The 20,208-nt window shown below is 47.0% G+C and overlaps 1 protein-coding gene across 3 annotated transcripts in view; it reads left to right on the forward strand.

Moving 5' to 3' along the window:
* LOC139267396 (uncharacterized) overlaps window positions 1-20,208 on the forward strand; it is a 277,107-nt gene that overhangs the window by 121,680 nt on the left and 135,219 nt on the right. For all 3 annotated transcript variants that reach the window (XM_070885663.1, XM_070885664.1, XM_070885665.1), the window contains 3 exons: window positions 6,995-7,154; window positions 15,153-15,291; window positions 17,577-17,730. In XM_070885663.1, coding sequence (XP_070741764.1) covers window positions 6,995-7,154; window positions 15,153-15,291; window positions 17,577-17,730 — 453 coding nt within the window. The remainder of the gene's footprint in view (window positions 1-6,994; window positions 7,155-15,152; window positions 15,292-17,576; window positions 17,731-20,208) is intronic.

Raw genomic sequence — 20,208 nt, forward strand, 5'->3', positions numbered from 1 at the left:
TGGGGTCTGTTGCGGTAGCTGAGCAGGACTCGGGACAGTCGGGTCTGCAGGGAGCCTTCCGACACGCATTTCAAGCTTTGCTTGATGGTTTGAACTGCCCGTTCTGCCTGGCCGTTGGATGCGGGCTTGAATGGGGCAGATGTGACGTGCTTGACCCCATTGCGGGTCATGAATTCCTTGAATTCAGCACTGTGAAACACGGCCCATTGTCGCTGACTAGGACATCAGGCAGGCCATGCATGGCAAACATGGCTCGTAGGCTTTCGATGGTGGCGGTGGACGTGCTTACAGACATTATTACACACTCAATCTATTTTGAATAAGCATCCACAACAACCAAGAACATTTTGCCTAGAAATGGGCCCGCAAAGTCAATGTAGATCCTAGACCACGGTTTGGATGGCCACGACCACAAACTTAGTGGTGCCTCTCTGGGTGCATTGCTCAGCTGAGAGCAAGTGTTGCACTGGTGCACGCATGACTCGAAATCTGAGTCGATGCCGAGCCCCACACATGGGATCTGGCTATGGCTTTCATCATTACTATGCCTGGGTGGGTACTGTGTAAGTCGCGTATGAACATTTCTCTGCCTTTCTTGGGCAAGACAACGCGATTACCCCACAAAAGACAGTCCGCTTGTAAGGACATTTCGTCTTTGCGCCTTTGGAATGGCTTAATCTCTTCCTGCATTTCCACTGGGATGTTGGACCAGCTCCTATGGAGGACACAGTTTTTTACCAGGGACAGTAAAGGATCCTGGCTGGTCCAGGTCCTGATCTGGCAGGCCGTAACGGGTGACTTCATTTTTAAATGCACCCATCACCAAGAGCAAGTCTGCAGGCTGTGCCATTTCTACCTCGATGGTGGGCAATGGTAGCCGACTGAGAGCATCAGCGCAGTTCTCTGTGCCTGGTCTGTGGCGGATTACATAGTTGTATGCTGACAGCGTGAGTGCTCATCTTTGGATGTGAGCAAAGGCATTGGTGTTAATCCCTTTGCTCTCTGAGAATAGTGATATGAGTGGCTTATGGTCAGTTTCTAGCTCAAACTTGAGACCAAACAGATACTGCTGTATTTTTTTCACCCCGTAAACACACTCCAGAGCTTCTTTTCCAATCATGCTGTAGGCCCTTTCGGCCTTGGACAGACTCCTAGATGCATAGGCGACCGATTGCAAAATACCCGATTAGTTAGCCTGTTGTAATACATACCCGACCCCGTATGATGACGCATCACATGCTAGCACTAATTGTTTACATGGGTTACACAGAACAAGCAGTTTGTTTGAACATAACAGATTTCTGGCTTTCTCAAAGGTAGCCTTTTGTGAATTCCCCCATACCCAGTCACCTCCCTTGTGCAGTAGCACATGTTGGGGTTCTTGCAAGGTGCTTAACCCGGGTAGGAAATTACCGAAATAGTTGAGGAGTCCCAGGAATGACCGCAGCTCCGTCACGTTCTGTGGCCTCAGCGCGGTCTTGATGGCCTCCGTCTTGGCGTCGATGGGTCTGATGCTGTCTGCTGTGATTCTTCTTCCTAAGAACTCGACCTCTGGCACCAGGAAAACACACTTCGAGCATTTCAACCTGAGTCTCACGCGATCTAGCTGACTTAGAACCTCTTCCAGATTCTTCAAGTGTTCGATGGTGTCCCGACCTGTGACCAGTATGTCGTCCTGGAAAACCACAGTGCGTGGAACCGACTTTAACAGGTTCTCCATGTTCCGTTCGAAAATTGCCACGGCTGAACGAATCCCAAACGGGCATCTGTTATAGATGAACAGACCTTTGTGCGTGTTGATGCAGGTGAGGCCTTTCGAAGATTTCTCCAGCTCTTGCGTCATGTAGGCCGAGGTCAGGTCCAACTTGGTGAACTTCTTTCCTCCAGCCGGGGTCACAAATAGGTCGTCTGCTGCTAAGCCCCTTAAAATACTTCCTCTCTCACTATGTTTTTCTCATCTAATATTTCACACTCCTTCTTCCTTATTGCAAAGTCTGCATTATCCCTCTCTTTTATGAAAACAGATGCAAAGTATTCATTAAGAATCATACCCACATCTTCTGCTTCCACACACAGATTTTCTTTGTGGTCTCGAATGGGCCCACTCTTTCTCTAGTTATCCTCTTGCTCTTAATGTATTTATAAAACATCTTTGGGTTTTCCCTAATTTTACTTGCCAACACTCATTCATTCTCTCTCTTTGCTTTCCTGATATATTTTTTAATTGCACCCCTGCATTTCTTAAATTTCTCCAGCATCTCTGCAGTATTGAGTTCTCAGAATCTGTCATAAGCTTCCCTTTTTTACTTTATCTTACACTGTATGTCCCTTGACATCCAGGGAGCTCTAGATTTGTTAGCCCCACCCTTTTTTTTAAGGAAACGTACTTGCTCTGTACCCTCAGGTCTCCTCCTTGAATGTGTCCCACTGCTCTGACACTGATTTACCATCAAGTAACCATTTCAAGTCCACTTTGGCCAAATCCCATCTTAGCTCAGCAACTTGGCTTTAGATTTTTTTTTCCTGGTCCACCTTTGTCCTTTTCCATAACTACCCTAAATCTTACTGAATTATGATCACTAGCACCAAAATGCTCTCCCACTGATACCCCTTCCACCTGCCCCTCTTCATTCCCCAAAGCCAAGTCCAGAACCACTCCCTCCCTTATTGGGCTTGTTACATACTGGCTAAAGAAGTTCTCCTGAATGCATTTTAGGAATTCCTCACCCTCTGTACCATTCACACTGCTTTTTCCCCAGTTAACATGAGGGTAGTTGAAATCCCCCACTATTACAGCTCTATGGTTTTTGCACTTCGCAGCAATTTGCGCACATATTTGTTCTTCTATCTCTCTCTGACTGCTTGGGGGTATATAGTACACTCCCAGTAATGTGATCACCCCTTTTTTGTTCTTCAATTCAACCCATATGGCTTCCTTTGATGACCCCTCTAACATATCATCCCTTCTCACAGCTGTAATTGTTTCTTTAATTAATACTGTAACCAGGAATGTTGAGCTGCTATACCTGCCTTTCTTTCAGTCATGTCTCAGTAATGGCTATAATGCCGTACTCCCAAGTGTCTATCTGTGCTCTCAGCTCATCTGCCTTATTCCCTATACTCCTTGCATTGAAGTATATACCATTTAGTGGTGCAAAACTTCCTTGTTGTCTATTTTCCAGCCCTTGTTTCCACTGTCTTCCAAATTCACTTTCTACTTTTCTGCTGCCCAATTCCAGCTTTGCTTCTCTCCCCACTGAATCTAGTCTCCGGTTCCCAACCCCCTGCCAAGCTAGTTTAAACCCTCCCCAACAGCACTAGCAAACCCTCCCGTGAGGATATTGGTCCTGTCTCTGTTGAGGTGCAACCCATTCGGCTTGTACAGGTCCCACACCCCCCAGAAACGGTCCCAATGCCTCAGGAATTTAAAGCCCTCCCATCTGCACCATCTCTCTAGCTGTATATTCATCTGCTCTATCCTCCTATTTCTGTACTCACTAGCACATGGCACCGGCAGTAACCCGGAGATTACTACCTTTGAGGTCCTGCTTTTTAAACTCTCTCCTAGCTCCCTAAACTCTGCCTGCAGGACCTCGTCCCTCTTTCTACCTATGTCATTGGCACCGATATGGACCACAACCTCTGGCTGTTCACCCTCTCCCTCCAGAATGTCTTGCAGCCGCTCGGTGACATCCTTGATCCTGGCACCAGGGAGGCAACATACCATCCTGGAGTCACGTCTGCGGCTGCAGAATCGCCTGTCTGCCCCCCCTGACTTGTGCCTTCTAGATGGTGGAAAGGCTTTGGGAGTCAGCAGATGAGACACACAGCGCAGAATACCCAGCCTCTGACCTGCTCTTGTTGCCACGGTATTTATGTGGCTGGTCCAGTTAAGTTTCTGGTCAATGATGACCCCCGGGATGGTGATGGTGGGGGATTTGGTGATGGTAATACCACTGAATGTCAAGGGGCTGTGGTTAGACTTTCGCTTGTTGGAGATGGTCATTGCCTGGCACTTGCGTGACGTGAATGTTACTTGCCATTTATGAGCCCAGGCCTGAATGTTGTCCAGGTCTTGTTGCATGTGGGCGTAGACTGCTTCATTATCAGAGGAGTTGCGAATGGCACTGAACACTGTGCAGTCATCAGTGAACATCCCCACTTCTGATCTTATGATGGAGGGAAGGTGATTGATGAAGCAGGTGAAGATGGTTGGTCTTAGGACACTGCTCTGAGGAACTCCTGCAGCAATGTCATGGGGCTGTGATGATTGACCTCCAACCACCACAACCATTTTCCTTTGTGCTAGGTATGATTCCAGCCAGTGTGGAGTTTTCCCCCTGATTCCCATTGACTTCAGTTTTACTAGGGCTCCTTGATGCCACACTTAGTCAAATGCTGCCTTGATGTCAAGAGCAGTCACTCTCACTTCACCCCTGGAATTCAGCTCTTTTGTCCATGTTAGGACCAAGGCTATACTGAGGGCGGGAGCCGTGTGGTCCTGGCAGAACCCAAACTGGGCATAAGTGAGCAGGTTATTGGTGAGTAAATGCCGCTTGATAGCACTGTCAACGACACCGTCCATCACTTTGCTGATGATTGAGAGTAGACTCATGGGGCGGTAATTGGCCAGATTGGATTTGTCCTGCTTTTTGTGGACAAGACGTACCTGGGCAGTTTTCCACATTGTCGGATAGATGCCAGTGAATTGAATTGGCTAAAGACTGGTTTCTGTGATGGTGGGGACCTCAGGAGGAGGCCACTCTGGCTGAATATGGTTGCAAATGCTTCAGCCTTGTCTTTTGCACTCATGTGCTGGGCTCTGCCATCATTGAGGATGGGGATATTTATGGATCCTCCTCCTCCCACTAGTTGTTTAATGATCCACTACCATTCACGACTGGATGTGGCAGGACTGCAGAGCTTTTATCTGATCCGTTGATTGTGGGATCTCTTAGCCGTGTCTATAGCATGCTGCTTCCGCTTTTTAGCATGTATGTAGTCCTGCATTGCAGCTTCACCAGGTTGGTACAGGTACAGCATCGAGAGTCCGGAAACCTCGGGACCGAGGTCACTCCAGATTCAGTGTATTTCCGGACTTCGAAATGTCTTTCCGACGTCCCGAGTCCGGAAAAGCCTGGGCCGAGCAGTGGATCGGCCCAGATGCCTCCAGCGTCAATGGTGAAAGCAACACAAGCAGAACGCTCCAATACTTTAAAAGGCGCATCGAAACACAGAAAATAAAGCAGACGGAGAACGGGAGCATACTCACAATACCTAATTAGGGGGTGGGGGGAGGGGGGGAGGGGGGGAGGGTGGCCGAGCGGCGGCGGGTCTGAGGCCGTAGGCGGGCCAAGGCGGGTAAGAGGTCAGCGACGGTGGCCCGAAGCGGGGGAGGGGTCGGCGGTGGCCCAACGCGGGGGTCCGGATTTCGAAACATTTTCCGGATTCCGCACGACCCCGCCATGGATCGTCCCGGTGTCCGGATTCCGGAACAGTATGGATTCCAGAACTCCGGATTCTCGATGCTGTACCTGTACCTCATTTTTAGGTATGCCTGGTGCTGCTCCTGGCATGCTCTTCTACACTCCTCATTGAACCAGTGTAGGTTGCCTGGCTTGATGGTAATGGTAGAGTGAGGGATATGCCTAGCAATATATAATGAGGCTGGAAACCTCTTCTTTAACCTCCATTTTGTTTTTAACTGCAAGTGGTCAGGTTTTACACACTTCGTAAAACCAGACACTTACAGCAAGGCGAGGACTGCTGCATCTAGGAGGTAGAGGTAAGTGACTTTACACCTACCTCCTGGATCCGGGGTCCCCACCTAACCCACCCCTCGCAATCCCTCCCTCCCTCCTCTGTGCAGCCTAGTGCCACAGGCCTACCCGCCAACAGTCAGCCAGCATGTGGGAAACAGAGACCATGCATGCAAATCAGGCCCTGCTGTTAAAGTCGGCAGGGCCTGTGGGAAACCTGTTTCTTCCGGGTTTCCAGACTGCCTCAGACCACCCCCACCCCCCCGCCTTCCCCATTACAATTCAGCCCAAAGTCTCCGGATCATTAGTCCAGGCTTCTGGATTACTAGTCCAGTAACATAACCACTATGCTACCGTTCCTGCAAAGCAGGCATTTTGAGCGATCTACTGCTGAGCAACACCTAACAAAGACTCTGTACTCTCTACTCCTCCTTGGATAAGTAGTTATAGCAATGTAAGATAATTAACAATTATATCTATATGTAGCAATGTAAGATAATAAGGGTCATCCTCATTGTTTACCTTGGCATTTTTCCCAATTCAATGCAATCTACTGCATGTCCTTCCATAGGTAGTGTACATAGCAGATATCACATTCATTCACTGCACGCATCACTTAACTGTTGGGCCCTCTGTTTATAGTGGTTGCTCTTCCGGCCTGTAGAGGACATTTCACCATTCCGTCACGCCATTCACAATAAGCCAAGGGCCTCTTCAGTGACCTATGTTTTTCAAGTTCTACTTGCTATTTCTTTTGCTACTTTAATTTTGAAATTGATATTTAAAACTATATCTTACCTGCATGATTTCACTCAAATCTAATTAAATTGTGAATGCTGGAAATACTCAGCGGGTCAGGCAGCATCTACAGAGAGAGAAACAGAGTTAACGTTTAAGGCTCGTCAGAACATCAACCAATATCATTGACCTGAAACATTAACTCTGTTTCTCTCTCCACAGATGCTGCCTAACCTGTGGAGTATTTCCAGCATTTTGTGTTTTTATGTGTTTTTATTTCACATTTCCAGCATTCACAATATTTTCCTTTTCTAATTAAATTGTCCTCTTTGTTTTTTATATATATTCAAGATTGCTGGATGAGCACCACTGAGTTGAAATGTTAGGACAATTTAATTGTGTGTAGTGACTAACAATTTGGAGATTGTATGCCAAAAGTTTGCAAACTGACCTGTTTCATTCCTTTTGTCCCCTCCCTCCCACCCCCTGTACCGAAGGTTTGTCAGAGAGCCTTGTACCAGACTCTGGAGATTGTGGCAGCACTACATGATATTATCTCATACTTGTGTTGTTTTGCACGACTTGGAAACTCCCCTACAATTGGTTCCCAGAAGGTGCAGCCGTTGGCAGCAGACTGGGGAGGACACGAAGGCATTGGTAAGCCACAACAGGAAAGGGAACAAAAGTACAGAGCTTTTGATAGATGTTGCTCAGAAGTCGATTGCTCAGAATGCCTGCTTTGACAGCAATACAACAACAAAAACTTGCATTTCCATAGCACCTTTAATATAGAAAAACGCCCCAAACTGCTTCAAAGAAGAATACTTAAAATAGGATGCCGAGCTAGAAATATTCGGAAGGGTGACCAATAGCTTGGTCAAAAAGGTGGGCTTCAAGGTAAATAGAGAGATGGAGGAGGCTAGAGAGGGGAGACCAGTATGTGGAGCCTAGGTGGCTGAAGGCACAGCCACCAATAATAGATTGAAGGGAGTGGGGGATGTACAGGAGGCCATAGTCAAAGGAACAGAGAGTTCTGGAGGAGAGCGCTGGAGGCCTGGAGCAAGTTACAGAGGTAGGGAGGGGCAAGGCCATGAATGAATTGCAGCACAGGACGAGCTTTTTAAATTTGAGACTTTGGGGTCTGGAACCATTGCAGGTCAGCAAGCACAGGGGTGTTGGGTGAGTGGGACTTGGTGCGAGATGGGATAGTGGCAGCAGAGTTTTGGATGAGGTTGAAGGTTAGCGAGGGTGAAGAATGGGAGACGGGCCAGGAGAGTATGGGAATAGTCATATCTGGAGGTGGAGATTCAGCAGTGATACAGGGATCAAACCTGGGACTTTCATGGTCTTTATGGCTCAGTACTATACCCGCCATTGCTAGAGCACCAGCACAACTTTATAACTAGTGTTGATGGGTACCATATGACACTGGCAAAACCTGTTACTTATTTGAAACAATGATTATATGAAACAGAGAATATACATAGAGAGAGAGGAAGTATATAGCTTGATGTTGCAGTATTTATCTGCAGGAGGCAGGCTCATGTAGATGTTGGCTTTAAGTGTTCTATGCTAAATAACTTTACAGTCCCAATCCAGTCCCTAGTGAGTATAAGCCCACAGCACAAAACTACTCGAATATGGCCCTAGTAAGCACTAAATTTGCATTTTCACTCAGAGAAGGGGAAGATGTAGTGCAGAGCAAGGGATATCCTTCTGAGATTTATGCTGAAGCACATTATGGAGTTTACTCTGTGTGTGTGTATATCCACAGTATACTTGAAATGGGAGTGCTTAAACTTAATAAGAACATAGAAATAGGAGCAGGATTAGCCATACGGCCCCTCAAGCTTGCTCCACCACTCAATAAGATCATGGCTGATCTTTGGCCTCAACTCCACTTTCCTGCCCAATCTCCATATTCCTTGATTCCCTTAGTGCCCAAAAATCTACTGATCTCAGCCTTGAATATACTCAATGAATAAGCATCCACAGCCCTCTGGGGTGGAGAATTCCAAAGATTCACCACCCCCTGAGTGAAGACATTTCTACTCATCTCAGTCTTAAATGGCCAACCCCTTATTCTGAGACTATGATCCCTGTTATGTATGGAGAAAGAGGTCAGACGGAACACTGTGAGCTCAAAGTAAAGTGTGACCTTAGTCTTTTATTGCAGGTCTCCAGAGTGCCTCTCCAACCTGTGAGGCCTCCTTAAATACCTGTGCTCCCAAAGGATTACGGGATCCTTTGGCACTCCAGGGGATGAGCACTCTGGTGGCTGTACAGGGTAAATACAAGTATATAACAACACTCCCCTCCAAAGTCAATAGGGTAACTATTTACAACGTGAGTCGATCTGGGGCCCTTCTTGCCCTGGTTGATCGTCTCGGTGTGAAAGCTGGTATTGTCAAATCATTTGTTGGGCCCTCGCTGGGCTGCTGTGCAGCTGGTCTTGCTGGGCTGCCTGGTGTGTTGGGTCCTGCTGGGCTGCTGTGGATGATGGGTACTGCTTCGTGGTCAACCATGGTGCCGGTTACCATTGGTGTATATGTTGGGGATCAAAAAAGGTAGGGTTCAAGGTGGGTTGCTCAGGATAGTCCGTAAATCTGAGTTTGATTTGGTCCAAGTGTTTCCGGTGAATGAGTCCATTTGAAATTTTGACCCGAAACACCCTGCTCCCCTCTTTGGTAATGACAGTGCCGGGAAGCCACTTGGGACCTTGTCCATAATTCAATACAAATACAGGATCATTGATTTCAATCTCGTGTGATACATTTGCGCTATCATGGTATATACTTGTTGAAGCAGCCTGCTCTCTACCTGTTCATGTAGATCAGGGTGGACTAATGAGAACCTTGTCTTAAGTGCTCTTTCATGAGCGGTTCAGCAGGTGGGATCCCAGTGAGCGAGTGGGGTCTCGTGCGATAGCTAAGCAGGACTCAGGATAGGCGAGTCTGCAGCGAGCTTTCAGTTACCCTCTTCAAGCCTTGCTTGATGGTTTGCACTGCTCTCTCTGCCTGACCATTGAACGCTGGTTGAAACGGGGCAGATGTGACATGTTTGATCCCGTTACGGGTCATGAATTCTTTGAACTCAGCATTGGTAAAACATGGCCCATTGTCGCTCACCAGGACATCGAGTAAGCCGTGAGTGGCAAACATGGCCCGCAGGCTTTCAGTAGTGGCAGCGGACGTGCTAGCCGACATTATCTCACATTCAATCCACTTGGAGTACGCGTCCACAACCACAAGGAACATTTTACCCAAGAATGGGCCTGCATAGTCGACGTGTACCCTAGACCACAGTTTGGAGCATAAACTTAGCGGCGCCTCCCTGGGTACATTGCTTAACTGCGAGCATGTATTACATCTGTGAACGCAGGACTTTAAGTCTGCACCGATACCAGGCCACCACATCTGGGATCTGGCTATCACTTTCATCATTACGTTGCCTGGGTGGGTACTGTGGAGGTCCTTGATGAAGGTGTCTCTGCCCTTCTTGGGGACCACTACTCGATTGCCCCACAGAAGGCAGTCTGCTTGTACAGACATTTCATCTTCGCGCCGCTGGAACGGCTTAATCTCTTCCTGCATTTCCACTGGGACACTGGACCAGCTCCCGTGAAGCACACAGCTTTGACTAGAGATAATAAGGGGTCCTGCCTTGTCCAGGTTTTGATCTGCTGGGCAGTGACGGGTGATTGCTCACTCTCAAATACTTCCATAACCATGGCTAGATCTGCGACCGCGTCATTTCCACCCCCGTGGTGGACAATGGTAGCCTACTGAGCGCATCGGCGCAGTTTTATGAGCCTGGCCTGTGGCGGATGGCATAGTTGTATGCGGACAACGTGAGCGCCCATCTCTGAATGTGGGCCGATGCGTTGGTATTTATCCCTTTAATCTCGGAAAACAGAGATATAAGTGGCTTATGGTCAGTTTCCTATTCGCATTTTAGCCTAAACAGATATTGATGCATTTTCTTTACCCCGTAAACACACGCTAACGCTTCTTTCTCGATCATGTTGTAGGCTCTCTCAGCCTTAGACAGATTCCTGGATGCATAAGCAACCGGTTGCAGTTTCCCGAAATCATTAGCTTGTTGCAAAACACACCCAACGCCATATGACGACGCATCACTTGCTAGTACCAAACGCTTACATGGATCATACAACACAAGCAATTTGTTTGAGCATAACAATTTTCTCGCTTTTACAAATGCATTTTCTTGGCTTTTGCCCCAAACCCATTCGTCCCCATTTCGTAGTAAGACATGTAGTGGTTCTAACAGTGTGCTGAGATCCAGTAAGAAGTTACCAAAGTAGTTCAGGAGTCCCAGAAACGACCGCAGCTCTGTCATGTTCTGTGGCCTCTGTGCATTCTCGATTGCCTCAGTCTTCGCGTTGGTGGGCCTGATGCCGTCCGCCGCAATCTTTCCCAAGAACTCCACTTCAGGCGCCAGGAAAATGCACTTCGAGCGTTTTAACCTGAGCCCCACGCGGTTGAGTCGACTAAGAATCTCCTCCAGGTGCTGCAGATGCTCGACTGTGTTCCGACCTGTGACCAAGATGTCGTCCTGGAAGACCACAGTGTGCGGGACCGACTTCAGTAAGCTTTCCATGTTTCTCTGGAATATCACCGCCGCTGATCGGATTCCAAACGGGCATCTGTTATAAACAAAAAGACCTTTGTGCGTGTTGATGCAGGTGAGGGCCTTCGATGATTCCTCCAGTTCCTGCGTCATGTAGGGTGAAGTCAGATCCAGCTTCGTGAATGTCTTTCCTCCCGTCAGCGTTGCAAAGAGGTCGTCAGCCTTTGGTAGTGGGTATTGGTCCTGCAGGGAGAAACGATTGATAGTTACTTTGTAATCACCACAGATTCTGATGGTGCCGTCTCCCTTGAGGACAGGAATGATAGGACTGGCCCACTCGTTGAACTCGATCGGTGAAATGATGTCCTCTGATTGCAGCCGGTCTCTATCCTTTCATCATATATGGTACTGCTCTCGCCTTGTGATGGATGGATTGCGCCCCCGGAATTAGGTGGATCTGCACTTTTGCCCCTTGAAGTTTCCCGATGCGTGATTCGAACAGTGAAGGAAATTTGTTTAAGACCTGGGCACACGAAGTATCGTCAGCGGCGATAGCGCTCGGACGTCGGCCCAGTTCCAGCGTATCTTTCCCAGCCAGCTCCTGCCGAGCAGCGTAAGACCATCGCCCAGTACCACCCAGAGTGGTAGCTTGTGCACCGCTCCATCATAGGAGACCTTTACGGTAGCACTGCCGATTACAGGAATCAGTTCTTTCATGTAAGTTCTTAGTTTCGTGTGAACTGGAGTTAAGACTGGCCTTGAGGCCTTGTTGCACTACAATCTTTCGAAAGTTTTTTTGCCCATGATGGACTGGCTCGCAACCGTGTCCAGCTCCATTGACACTGGGAGTCCATTTAATTCAACATTCAGCATAAGCGGGAGACAATTCGTGGTGAATGTGTGCACCCCATGTACCTCTGCCTCCTCGGTCTGAGGCTCTGGTTCATCGTGATCCTCCGTGGATCTGTCCTCCTCTGCAACATGGTGGTTTGCAGGTTTAACAGAATTTGCAGCTTGCCTGCACACTCGTTGGAGGTGTCTCATTGTTCCACACCCCTTGCAAACGTACTCTTTGAATCGGCATGAATGGAAACGATGATCACCCCCGCAGTGCCAACAAGGTGTTAATGGCCTTGCATTCATCAACCTTGATGGTGGACTCTGAGACATCTGTGGATGTGCAGCTGCAGGTATGTGTGACCTGCCCTGTACGTTACGATTCAAAAACAACATCACTTTGTTCACAGTACTTGCAGCAGCACTTGTGTGCTGAGAGATTTGTTTCGTATTGTCACTGGTGGCAATGAACGCCTGGGCTATCGCTATGACCTTACTCAAGGTTGGGGTCTCTACAGTCAGAAGTTTGCAAAGTATGGTTTCGTGGCCAAATGAAAGTAGGACAAAGTCTCTGAGTATGTGCTCCAAATGTCCTTCAAATTTGCAATGTCCTGCAAGCGTCTTAACTCGGCGACATAACTCGCCACTTTCTGGCCTTCAGATCTTTTGTAGGTGTAGAACCGGTACCTCGCCATCAGAGCGCTTTCCTTCGGGTTCAAATGCTCTCGGACCAATTGGCACAAATCATTGTACGATCTCTCCGTGGGTTTTGCTGGAGTGAGCAGATTCCTCATGAGGCCATACGTTGGTGCCCCACAGATGGTGAGGAGGATCGCCCTTCGTTTGGCAGCGTTCTCTTCCCCATCTAGCTCGTTGGCTACCAAGTATTGGTCGAGTCATAGAAACATAGAAACATAGAAAATAGGTGCAGGAGTAGGCCATTCGGCCCTTCTAGCCTGCACCGCCATTCAATGAGTTCATGGCTGAACATTCAACTTCAGTACCCCATTCCTGCTTTCTCGCCATACCCCTTGATCCCCCTAGCAGTAAGGACCTCATCTAACTCCTTTTTGAATATATTTAGTGAATTGGCCTCAACAACTTTCTGTGGTAGAGAATTCCACAGGTTCACCACTCTCTGGGTGAAGAAGTTCCTCCGCATCTCGGTCCTAAATGGCTTACCCCTTATCCTTAGACTGTGACCCCTGGTTCTGGACTTCCCCAACATTGGGAACATTCTTCCTGCATCTAACCTGTCTAACCCCGTCAGAATTTTATATGTTTCTATGAGGTCCCCTCTCATTCTTCTGAACTCCAGTGAATACAAGCCCAGTTGATCCAGTCTTTCTTGATAGGTCAGTCCCTCCATCCCGGGAATCAGTCTGGTGAACCTTCGCTGCACTCCCTCAATAGCAAGAATGTCCTTCCTCAGGTTAGGAGACCAAAACTGTACACAATACTCCAGGTGTGGCCTCACCAATGCCCTGTACAACTGTAGCAACACCTCCCTGCCCCTGTACTCAAATCCCCTTGCTATGAAGGCCAACATGCCATTTGCTTTCTTAACCGCCTGCTGCACCTGCATGCCAACCTTCAATGACTGATGTACCATGACACCCAGGTCTCTTTGCACCTCCCCTTTTCCTAATCTGTCACCATTCAGATAATAGTCTGTCTCTCTGTTTTTACCACCAAAGTGGATAACCTCACATTTATCCACATTATACTTCATCTGCCATGCATTTGCCCACTCACCTAACCTATCCAAGTCGCTCTGCAGCCTCACAGCATCCTCCTCGCAGCTCACACTGCCACCCAACTTAGTGTCATCCGCAAATTTGGAGATACTACATTTAATCCCCTCATCTAAATCATTAATGTACAGTGTAAACAGCTGGGGCCCCAGCACAGAACCTTGCGGTACCCCACTAGTCACTGCCTGCCATTCTGAAAAGTACCCATTTACTCCTACTCTTTGCTTCCTGTCTGACAACCAGTTCTCAATCCATGTCAGTACACTACCCCCAATCCCATGTGCTCTAACTTTGCACATCAATCTCTTGTGTGGGACCTTGTCGAACGCCTTCTGAAAGTCCAAATATACCACATCAACTGGTTCTCCCTTATCCACTCTACTGGAAACATCCTCAAAAAATTCCAGAAGATTTGTCAAGCATGATTTCCCTTTCACAAATCCATGCTGACTTGGACCTATCATGTCACCTCTTTCCAAATGCGCTGCTATGACATCCTTAATAATTGATTCCATCATTTTACCCACTACCGATGTCAGGCTGACCGGTCTATAATTCCCTGTTTTCTCTCTCCCTCCTTTTTTAAGTCACACCACAAAAGTTTCCCAATCATCTCCCTCCGAGAATTTCTCCAGGATGTTCTCTGCATCTTTGGATTCGCTATCTGTATCTCGTCGCCAGTTGTTGTGTATAGAGAAAGAGTCAGACTGAACACTGTGAGCTCAAAGTAAAGTGTGACCTTTGTCTTTTATTACAGGTCTCCAGAGTGCCTCTCCAACCTGTGAGGCCTCCTTAAATACCTGTGCTCCCAACTGATTATGGGATCCCTTGAGACTCCAGGGGATGAGCCCTCTGGTGGCTGTACAGGGTAAATATAAGTTCACATATATAACAACCCATAGTTCTAGATTCTCCAGCCAGGATATACATCTACCCTGTCAATCCCCCTCAGAATCATGCATGTTTCAATGAGATCATCTCTCATGTTGATGCCGTGTTCCTGAAATGCAAGGTGTTCCATTCTCCTGTACCATCATCTCTCACTTGATGAACACGGATAAACATTCACACAGAAAGATGGTCAATTCATGTTTGTGGTTCCACCTAGATTAAGTTTGTGATCTCAGCCTGTGGAGAGCAGCAACTGAAGGCCTATGTGATTTGCAGAAGGTTGAAGAGAAAGAAAGTTCAGCCAAGCTCAGGGATAACTTTGGCAGAAAGCTCCGATCAGGTTGATTGACAACCATACTTCTCAGTTTGGAGAATACCCTGCAACTTGGGAGAGAGGATGGGAAAAATAAAATGAGAAATATAATAAATAAACAAAATGAATAATGGACATTATTTATGAACAATAAATAAGTAGCTTTTATGACCTACATATCCAAGTATCATGCTGTGCTGTATTTCATAATGAGTTGTTAATTATCATGTGTTTTCTGTTTACATATTTTGCTGCTTCCCATTGGGACAGGTTCTGAACTTCAGGAGATTCAGGCTCAGATAGATAACCTTTCTAATCCGAGAGATCCTGCCACAGTAGCTAAGTTTCTCGTTCTCAAAAGAGATGTCATGTTCTTGCAGTTTGACGCTGCTGTTCGCCATTTAATCAGGTAAAGGTTTTCTTGGTTGTTGAACATGTTCTATGAAATGCTATTTTGAATGGAAATTTTATTGGCAGTTTTAGTTACTGCATGTTGTGGAGTCCTGGCTTCTCAACTAGGTGGTTGGAAATGTAATTCATGGGGCCCTCTGTGATTTAAATCTCAGTTCCCCACTGAGATGAGTTCCATCGATTGTTCTTAGATAGGTAGCTGGATGAAACACTTCATGATGCTGTTCAACTGTGTGAGTCTGGTTTTTTTATTGATTGGCGAGGAATAGACTGAGTACATTGCACTGAGAACTATCTCTTAAAGTGTCCAACCTGTTTAACAAGGGTAATGCACAAAAGCAACTGATTCCTAGCCTGTCTCACTGGGTCCTACTAGCTAAGAGAAGCTTCAAGTGGGTGAGTGAGTCATGCTGTCTAGGAAAGAGAAAATCCGCACTAGTCCACTCGTAATGAAAGCAATTTCCATGGAAACTGATTGAACTTTCTTTGCACTTAAATACTCTCTCTCTCTCACCCTTACACCTACTCATGCACTCACACCTACTCACACAATTATGCCTACACATGCACTTATGGATACACTCGCACACGTGTAAATAACTGTACATTCAGTTTATCATCTAATGAATATTACTATCACAGTTAGCATGAGTCACCTGAAATAAATGGTCACAGTGACACCAGATGAAATCAAAAAGGCTAGAAGGGGTACTATATTGTATTTTTTTTAAATGTAGCTTGTCTTCATCTCGCCCTCATTTCTGTCTCTGAATCAGTGATGTGTGTGACAGTAAAACTATCCTCTCTCTTCCTGTATAATCTATTGTTCATAGACAAAGCCAGACTAGAACATGATCTGTTTCATGATAGGAGGCCCGGCCCACATCCAACTGAACCATTCAAAGTAAAAATACAGGGGGGCCTACTGTAGACGTTTTATTGGTTTTATTGTTTTACATTAATGGTAGAACCATTTTTTTGGTGCTTCATCACCAGTATATTAATATCCTCCTGTATGGCTCAGAGACGTGGACCATATGCAGTAGACACCTCAAATCGCTGGAGAAATACCACCAACGATGTTTCTGTAAGATCTTGCAAATCCCCTGGGAGGATACATGCACCAGTGTCAGTGTTCTCGATCAGGCCAACATCCCCAGCATTGAAGCACTGACCACACTCGATCAGCTCCGTTGGGCAGGCCACATTGTCCGCATGCCCGACACAAGACTCCCAAAGCAAGCACTCTACTCGGAACTCCTACACCGCAAGTGAGCCCCAGGTGGACACAGAAAAGGTTTCAAGGACACCCTCAAAGCCTCCTTGATAAAGTGCAACATCCCCACCGACACCTAGGAATCCCTGGCCAAAGACCGCCCTAAGTGGAGAAAGAGCATCCAAAAGGGCGCTGAGCACCTCGAGTCTCGTCGCCGAGAGCATGCAGAAAACAAGCGCAGGCAGCGGAAGGAGCGTGTGGCAAACCAGACTCCCCACCCACCCTTTCCTTCAACAACTGTCTGTCCCACCTGTGACAGAGACTGTAATTCCCGTATTGGACTGTACAGTCACCTGAGAACTCACTTTTAGAGTGGAAGCAAGTCTTCCTCAATTATGATGATGATTAATATCCATCTTCCATTTGATCAGTGACACCTGGGCGTTTATTTGTTAGTAACATAATGGAAGAGTTCAGATAATATCCTAAATCACAAGAATGAAGCTCAGGCAATTTATATATGCCACCTGAGCCCAGAGATTAGATTCCAGTCTTGATAGCACTTTTGTTATCCATTATTATTTGTGTAATATAGTTGCTGACGGCAACTTTTTGTTCTGATCCAGATTTGCAGTGTGCTCCACAGCCTCGATGTTTATGATATTCATAGCAAAGGAATTCATGGAGGTTTACTGAGAAATAATTGGTAATGCACTACCAGTAAATGATGTGTACCGCATACTTTAAAAAAAATTTAAATTCTCTCTCTTTCACATACAGAAACACACATGCATTCAATCTATTATCTCATGAATATTGCCATCAACAGTAATGTGAGTCACCTGGAATGAATGATCACAGTTATATGGCCTGCAATATGGATGTTTTATCTGGTCTGATGGCACTGATTTGAATACTGTTCGGTGTCATTTTATGTATTGCGGAATAGTAAGCTGTATATTAAAACCTTCACATCCAGTAGCTGCCCTGCCTCACTTACGAAAGTAGTTGTTGTATCTTATGTGCTGATAAGTCATACATCTCTCTGGCGCTTTGCCTTTCCGCAGGGAAGCTTTCCTTTCTGCTGGGAATGTGGCAGCATTTCAAATAGTGACAGACAGCATGTATCAAGCACTGCCAACCATGAGTAACTCTGTCGTCAGCAGCCTCTATGGGTCGTTGCTTCCTCTGCCACAGCCATTGGATGCATGGAGTCACAGGGTTAGTATAAGATGGGGATCATCCATGTCTATCCTGACCCACCCAGAAGCAGTAAGAAGCTAATTTTCAACAGCTCCATACTTCTAACACTCATCATTAGAAATTGTATCAGTAATGGCGTAGTCCGCTCACTTGATATAAAGACACTCCTATCTTACATAAAATGACATTGAGTCTACAGCACAGAATCAGACCATTTGGCCCAATTGGTCTATGCTGGTTTTTATGCTCCACACGAGTCTTCTCGCACCCTTCTTTATCTAACCCTATCAACAACAATAACAACAACAACTTTTATTTATATAGCATCTTTAACGTAGTAAAATGTCCCAAGGTGCTTCACAGCAGTGTTATAAGACAAAATAGATAAATTTGAAATCGAGCCATATAAGAAGAAATTACGGCAAATCACCAAAAGCTTGGTCAAAGAAGTAGGTTTTAAGGAGCGTCTTAAAGGAGGAAAGAGAGGTAGCGAGGGAGTGAATTTTAGGGAGGGAGTTCTAGAACTTAGGGCCCAAGCAGCTGAAGGCACAGCCACCGATGGTTGAGCAGTTATAATCAGGGATGCTCAAGAGGGCAGAATTTGAGGAGCGCAGATACCTCATGGAGTTGCGAGAGATTACAGAGATGGGGAGGGGCGAGGTCATGGAAAGGTTTGTAAACAAGGATGAGAATTTTGAAATCGAGGCGTTGCTTAACCGGGAGCCAATGTAGGTCAGTGAACATGGGGTGAAGGGTGATCAGAACTTGGTGCGAGTTAGAACACAGGCTACCACGTTTTGGATGACCTTAAGTTTACGTAGGGTAGAATGTGGGGAGGCCAGCCAGGAGTGCATTGGAGTAGTCACGTCTGGAGATAACAAAGGCATGGATGAGGGTTTCGGCAGCAGATGAGTTGAGGTACGGGCGCAGGTGAGCAATGTTACAGAGGTGGAAATAGACGGTTTTAGTTATGCCGCAGATATGTGGCCGGAAGCTCATTTCAGGGTCAAATATGCCGCCTAGGTTGCGAACGGTCTGGTTTAGCCGCAGATAGATGCGAGGGAGAGGGATGGAGCCAGTGGTTAGGGAACACAGTTTGTGGCGGGGACCGAAGACAGTGGTCTTCCCAATATTTAATTGGAGAAAATTTCTGCTCATCCAGTACTGGATGTCGGACAAGCAGTCTGACAATTTAGAGATCATGGAGGGGTCGAGAGAAGTGGTGGAGAGGTAGAGCTGGGTGTCATCAGCGTACACGTACATGTGGAAACTGACTCCATGTTTTTAGATGATATCGCCAAGATGTAGCATATAGATGAGAAATAGAAAGGAGCCAAGGATAGATCCTTGGGGGACACCAGAGGTAACGACATGGGAGTGTGAAGAGAAGCCATTGCAGGAGATTTTCTGGCTACGATTAGATAGATAAGAATGGAACCTGGCGAGTGAGGTCCCACCCAGCTGGGCGGTGGTGGAGAGGCGTTGGAGGAGGATGGAGTGGTGAACTGTGTTAAAGGCTGCAGACAGGTCTAGGAGGATGAGGAGGGATAGTTTACCTTTGTCACAGTCACAAAGGATGTCATTTGTGACTTTGAAGAGAGCTGTTTTGGGACTGTGGCAAGGTGGAAACCGGATTGGAGGGATTCAAAGTGGAGTTCTGGGAAAGATGGCCATGGATTTGGGAGGTGACAACACGTTCAAGGACTTTGGAGAGGAAAGGGAGGTTGGAGATGGGGCGATAGCTAGCAAGCACAGTGGGGTCAAGGGTTGGTTTTTTGAGGAGAGGGGTGATGACGGCAGATTTGAGGGAGAGGGGGACAGTACCTGAGGAGAGAACCGTTAACAATGTCGGCTAACATGGGAGCCAGAAAAGGAAGTTGGGTGGTCAGCAGTTTGGTGGGAATAGGGTCAAGGGAGCAGGAAGTGGGTCTCATGGACAAGATGAGCATGGAGAGGTCAAGAGGGGAGATCAGAGAGAAACTAGAGAAAAATGCGAGTTTAGGGCTAAGGCAGGTCGGAGCCTCAGAGGAAGTTTGGCCCTGCGGGCTAGGGGAAGGAAGGGAACAGGCAGAAGCAGCTGATCGGATGGTTGCAATCTTTGAGACAAAGAAGTCCATGAGCTCCTCACACTTGTTGTTCTGGGTGAGTGAGGGGGAGACAGGGGAGAGGGGTTTAAGAAGACGGTTAGTAGCCGGGTGTTATCTTTGCATTCCAGAATGATCCTGGAATAGTGATCAGTTTTTGCAAACAAGAGTAAGACCCGATAATGCTGTATGTGGTCGAGACAGATCTGGCGGTGAATGGCTGAACCAGTTGCTGGCCACATCCATTCAAGTCTGCATCCCTTGGATGTGAGGGAGCGAAGGTGAGGGCTGTACCAGGGGAACGGCCAGGGTGAGAGAGAGTAATAGTTTTTGTTATTTACTTAACCCTTTGTAACTTGCATCACACCTGGCCACCAGAGGGCCCACCTGTTGGAGTCCTAAGGGATCCCAA

The sequence above is a fragment of the Pristiophorus japonicus genome, chromosome 7 (assembly GCF_044704955.1).
Source record: "Pristiophorus japonicus isolate sPriJap1 chromosome 7, sPriJap1.hap1, whole genome shotgun sequence".
In the NCBI taxonomy this organism is placed as follows: Eukaryota; Metazoa; Chordata; class Chondrichthyes; family Pristiophoridae; genus Pristiophorus; species Pristiophorus japonicus.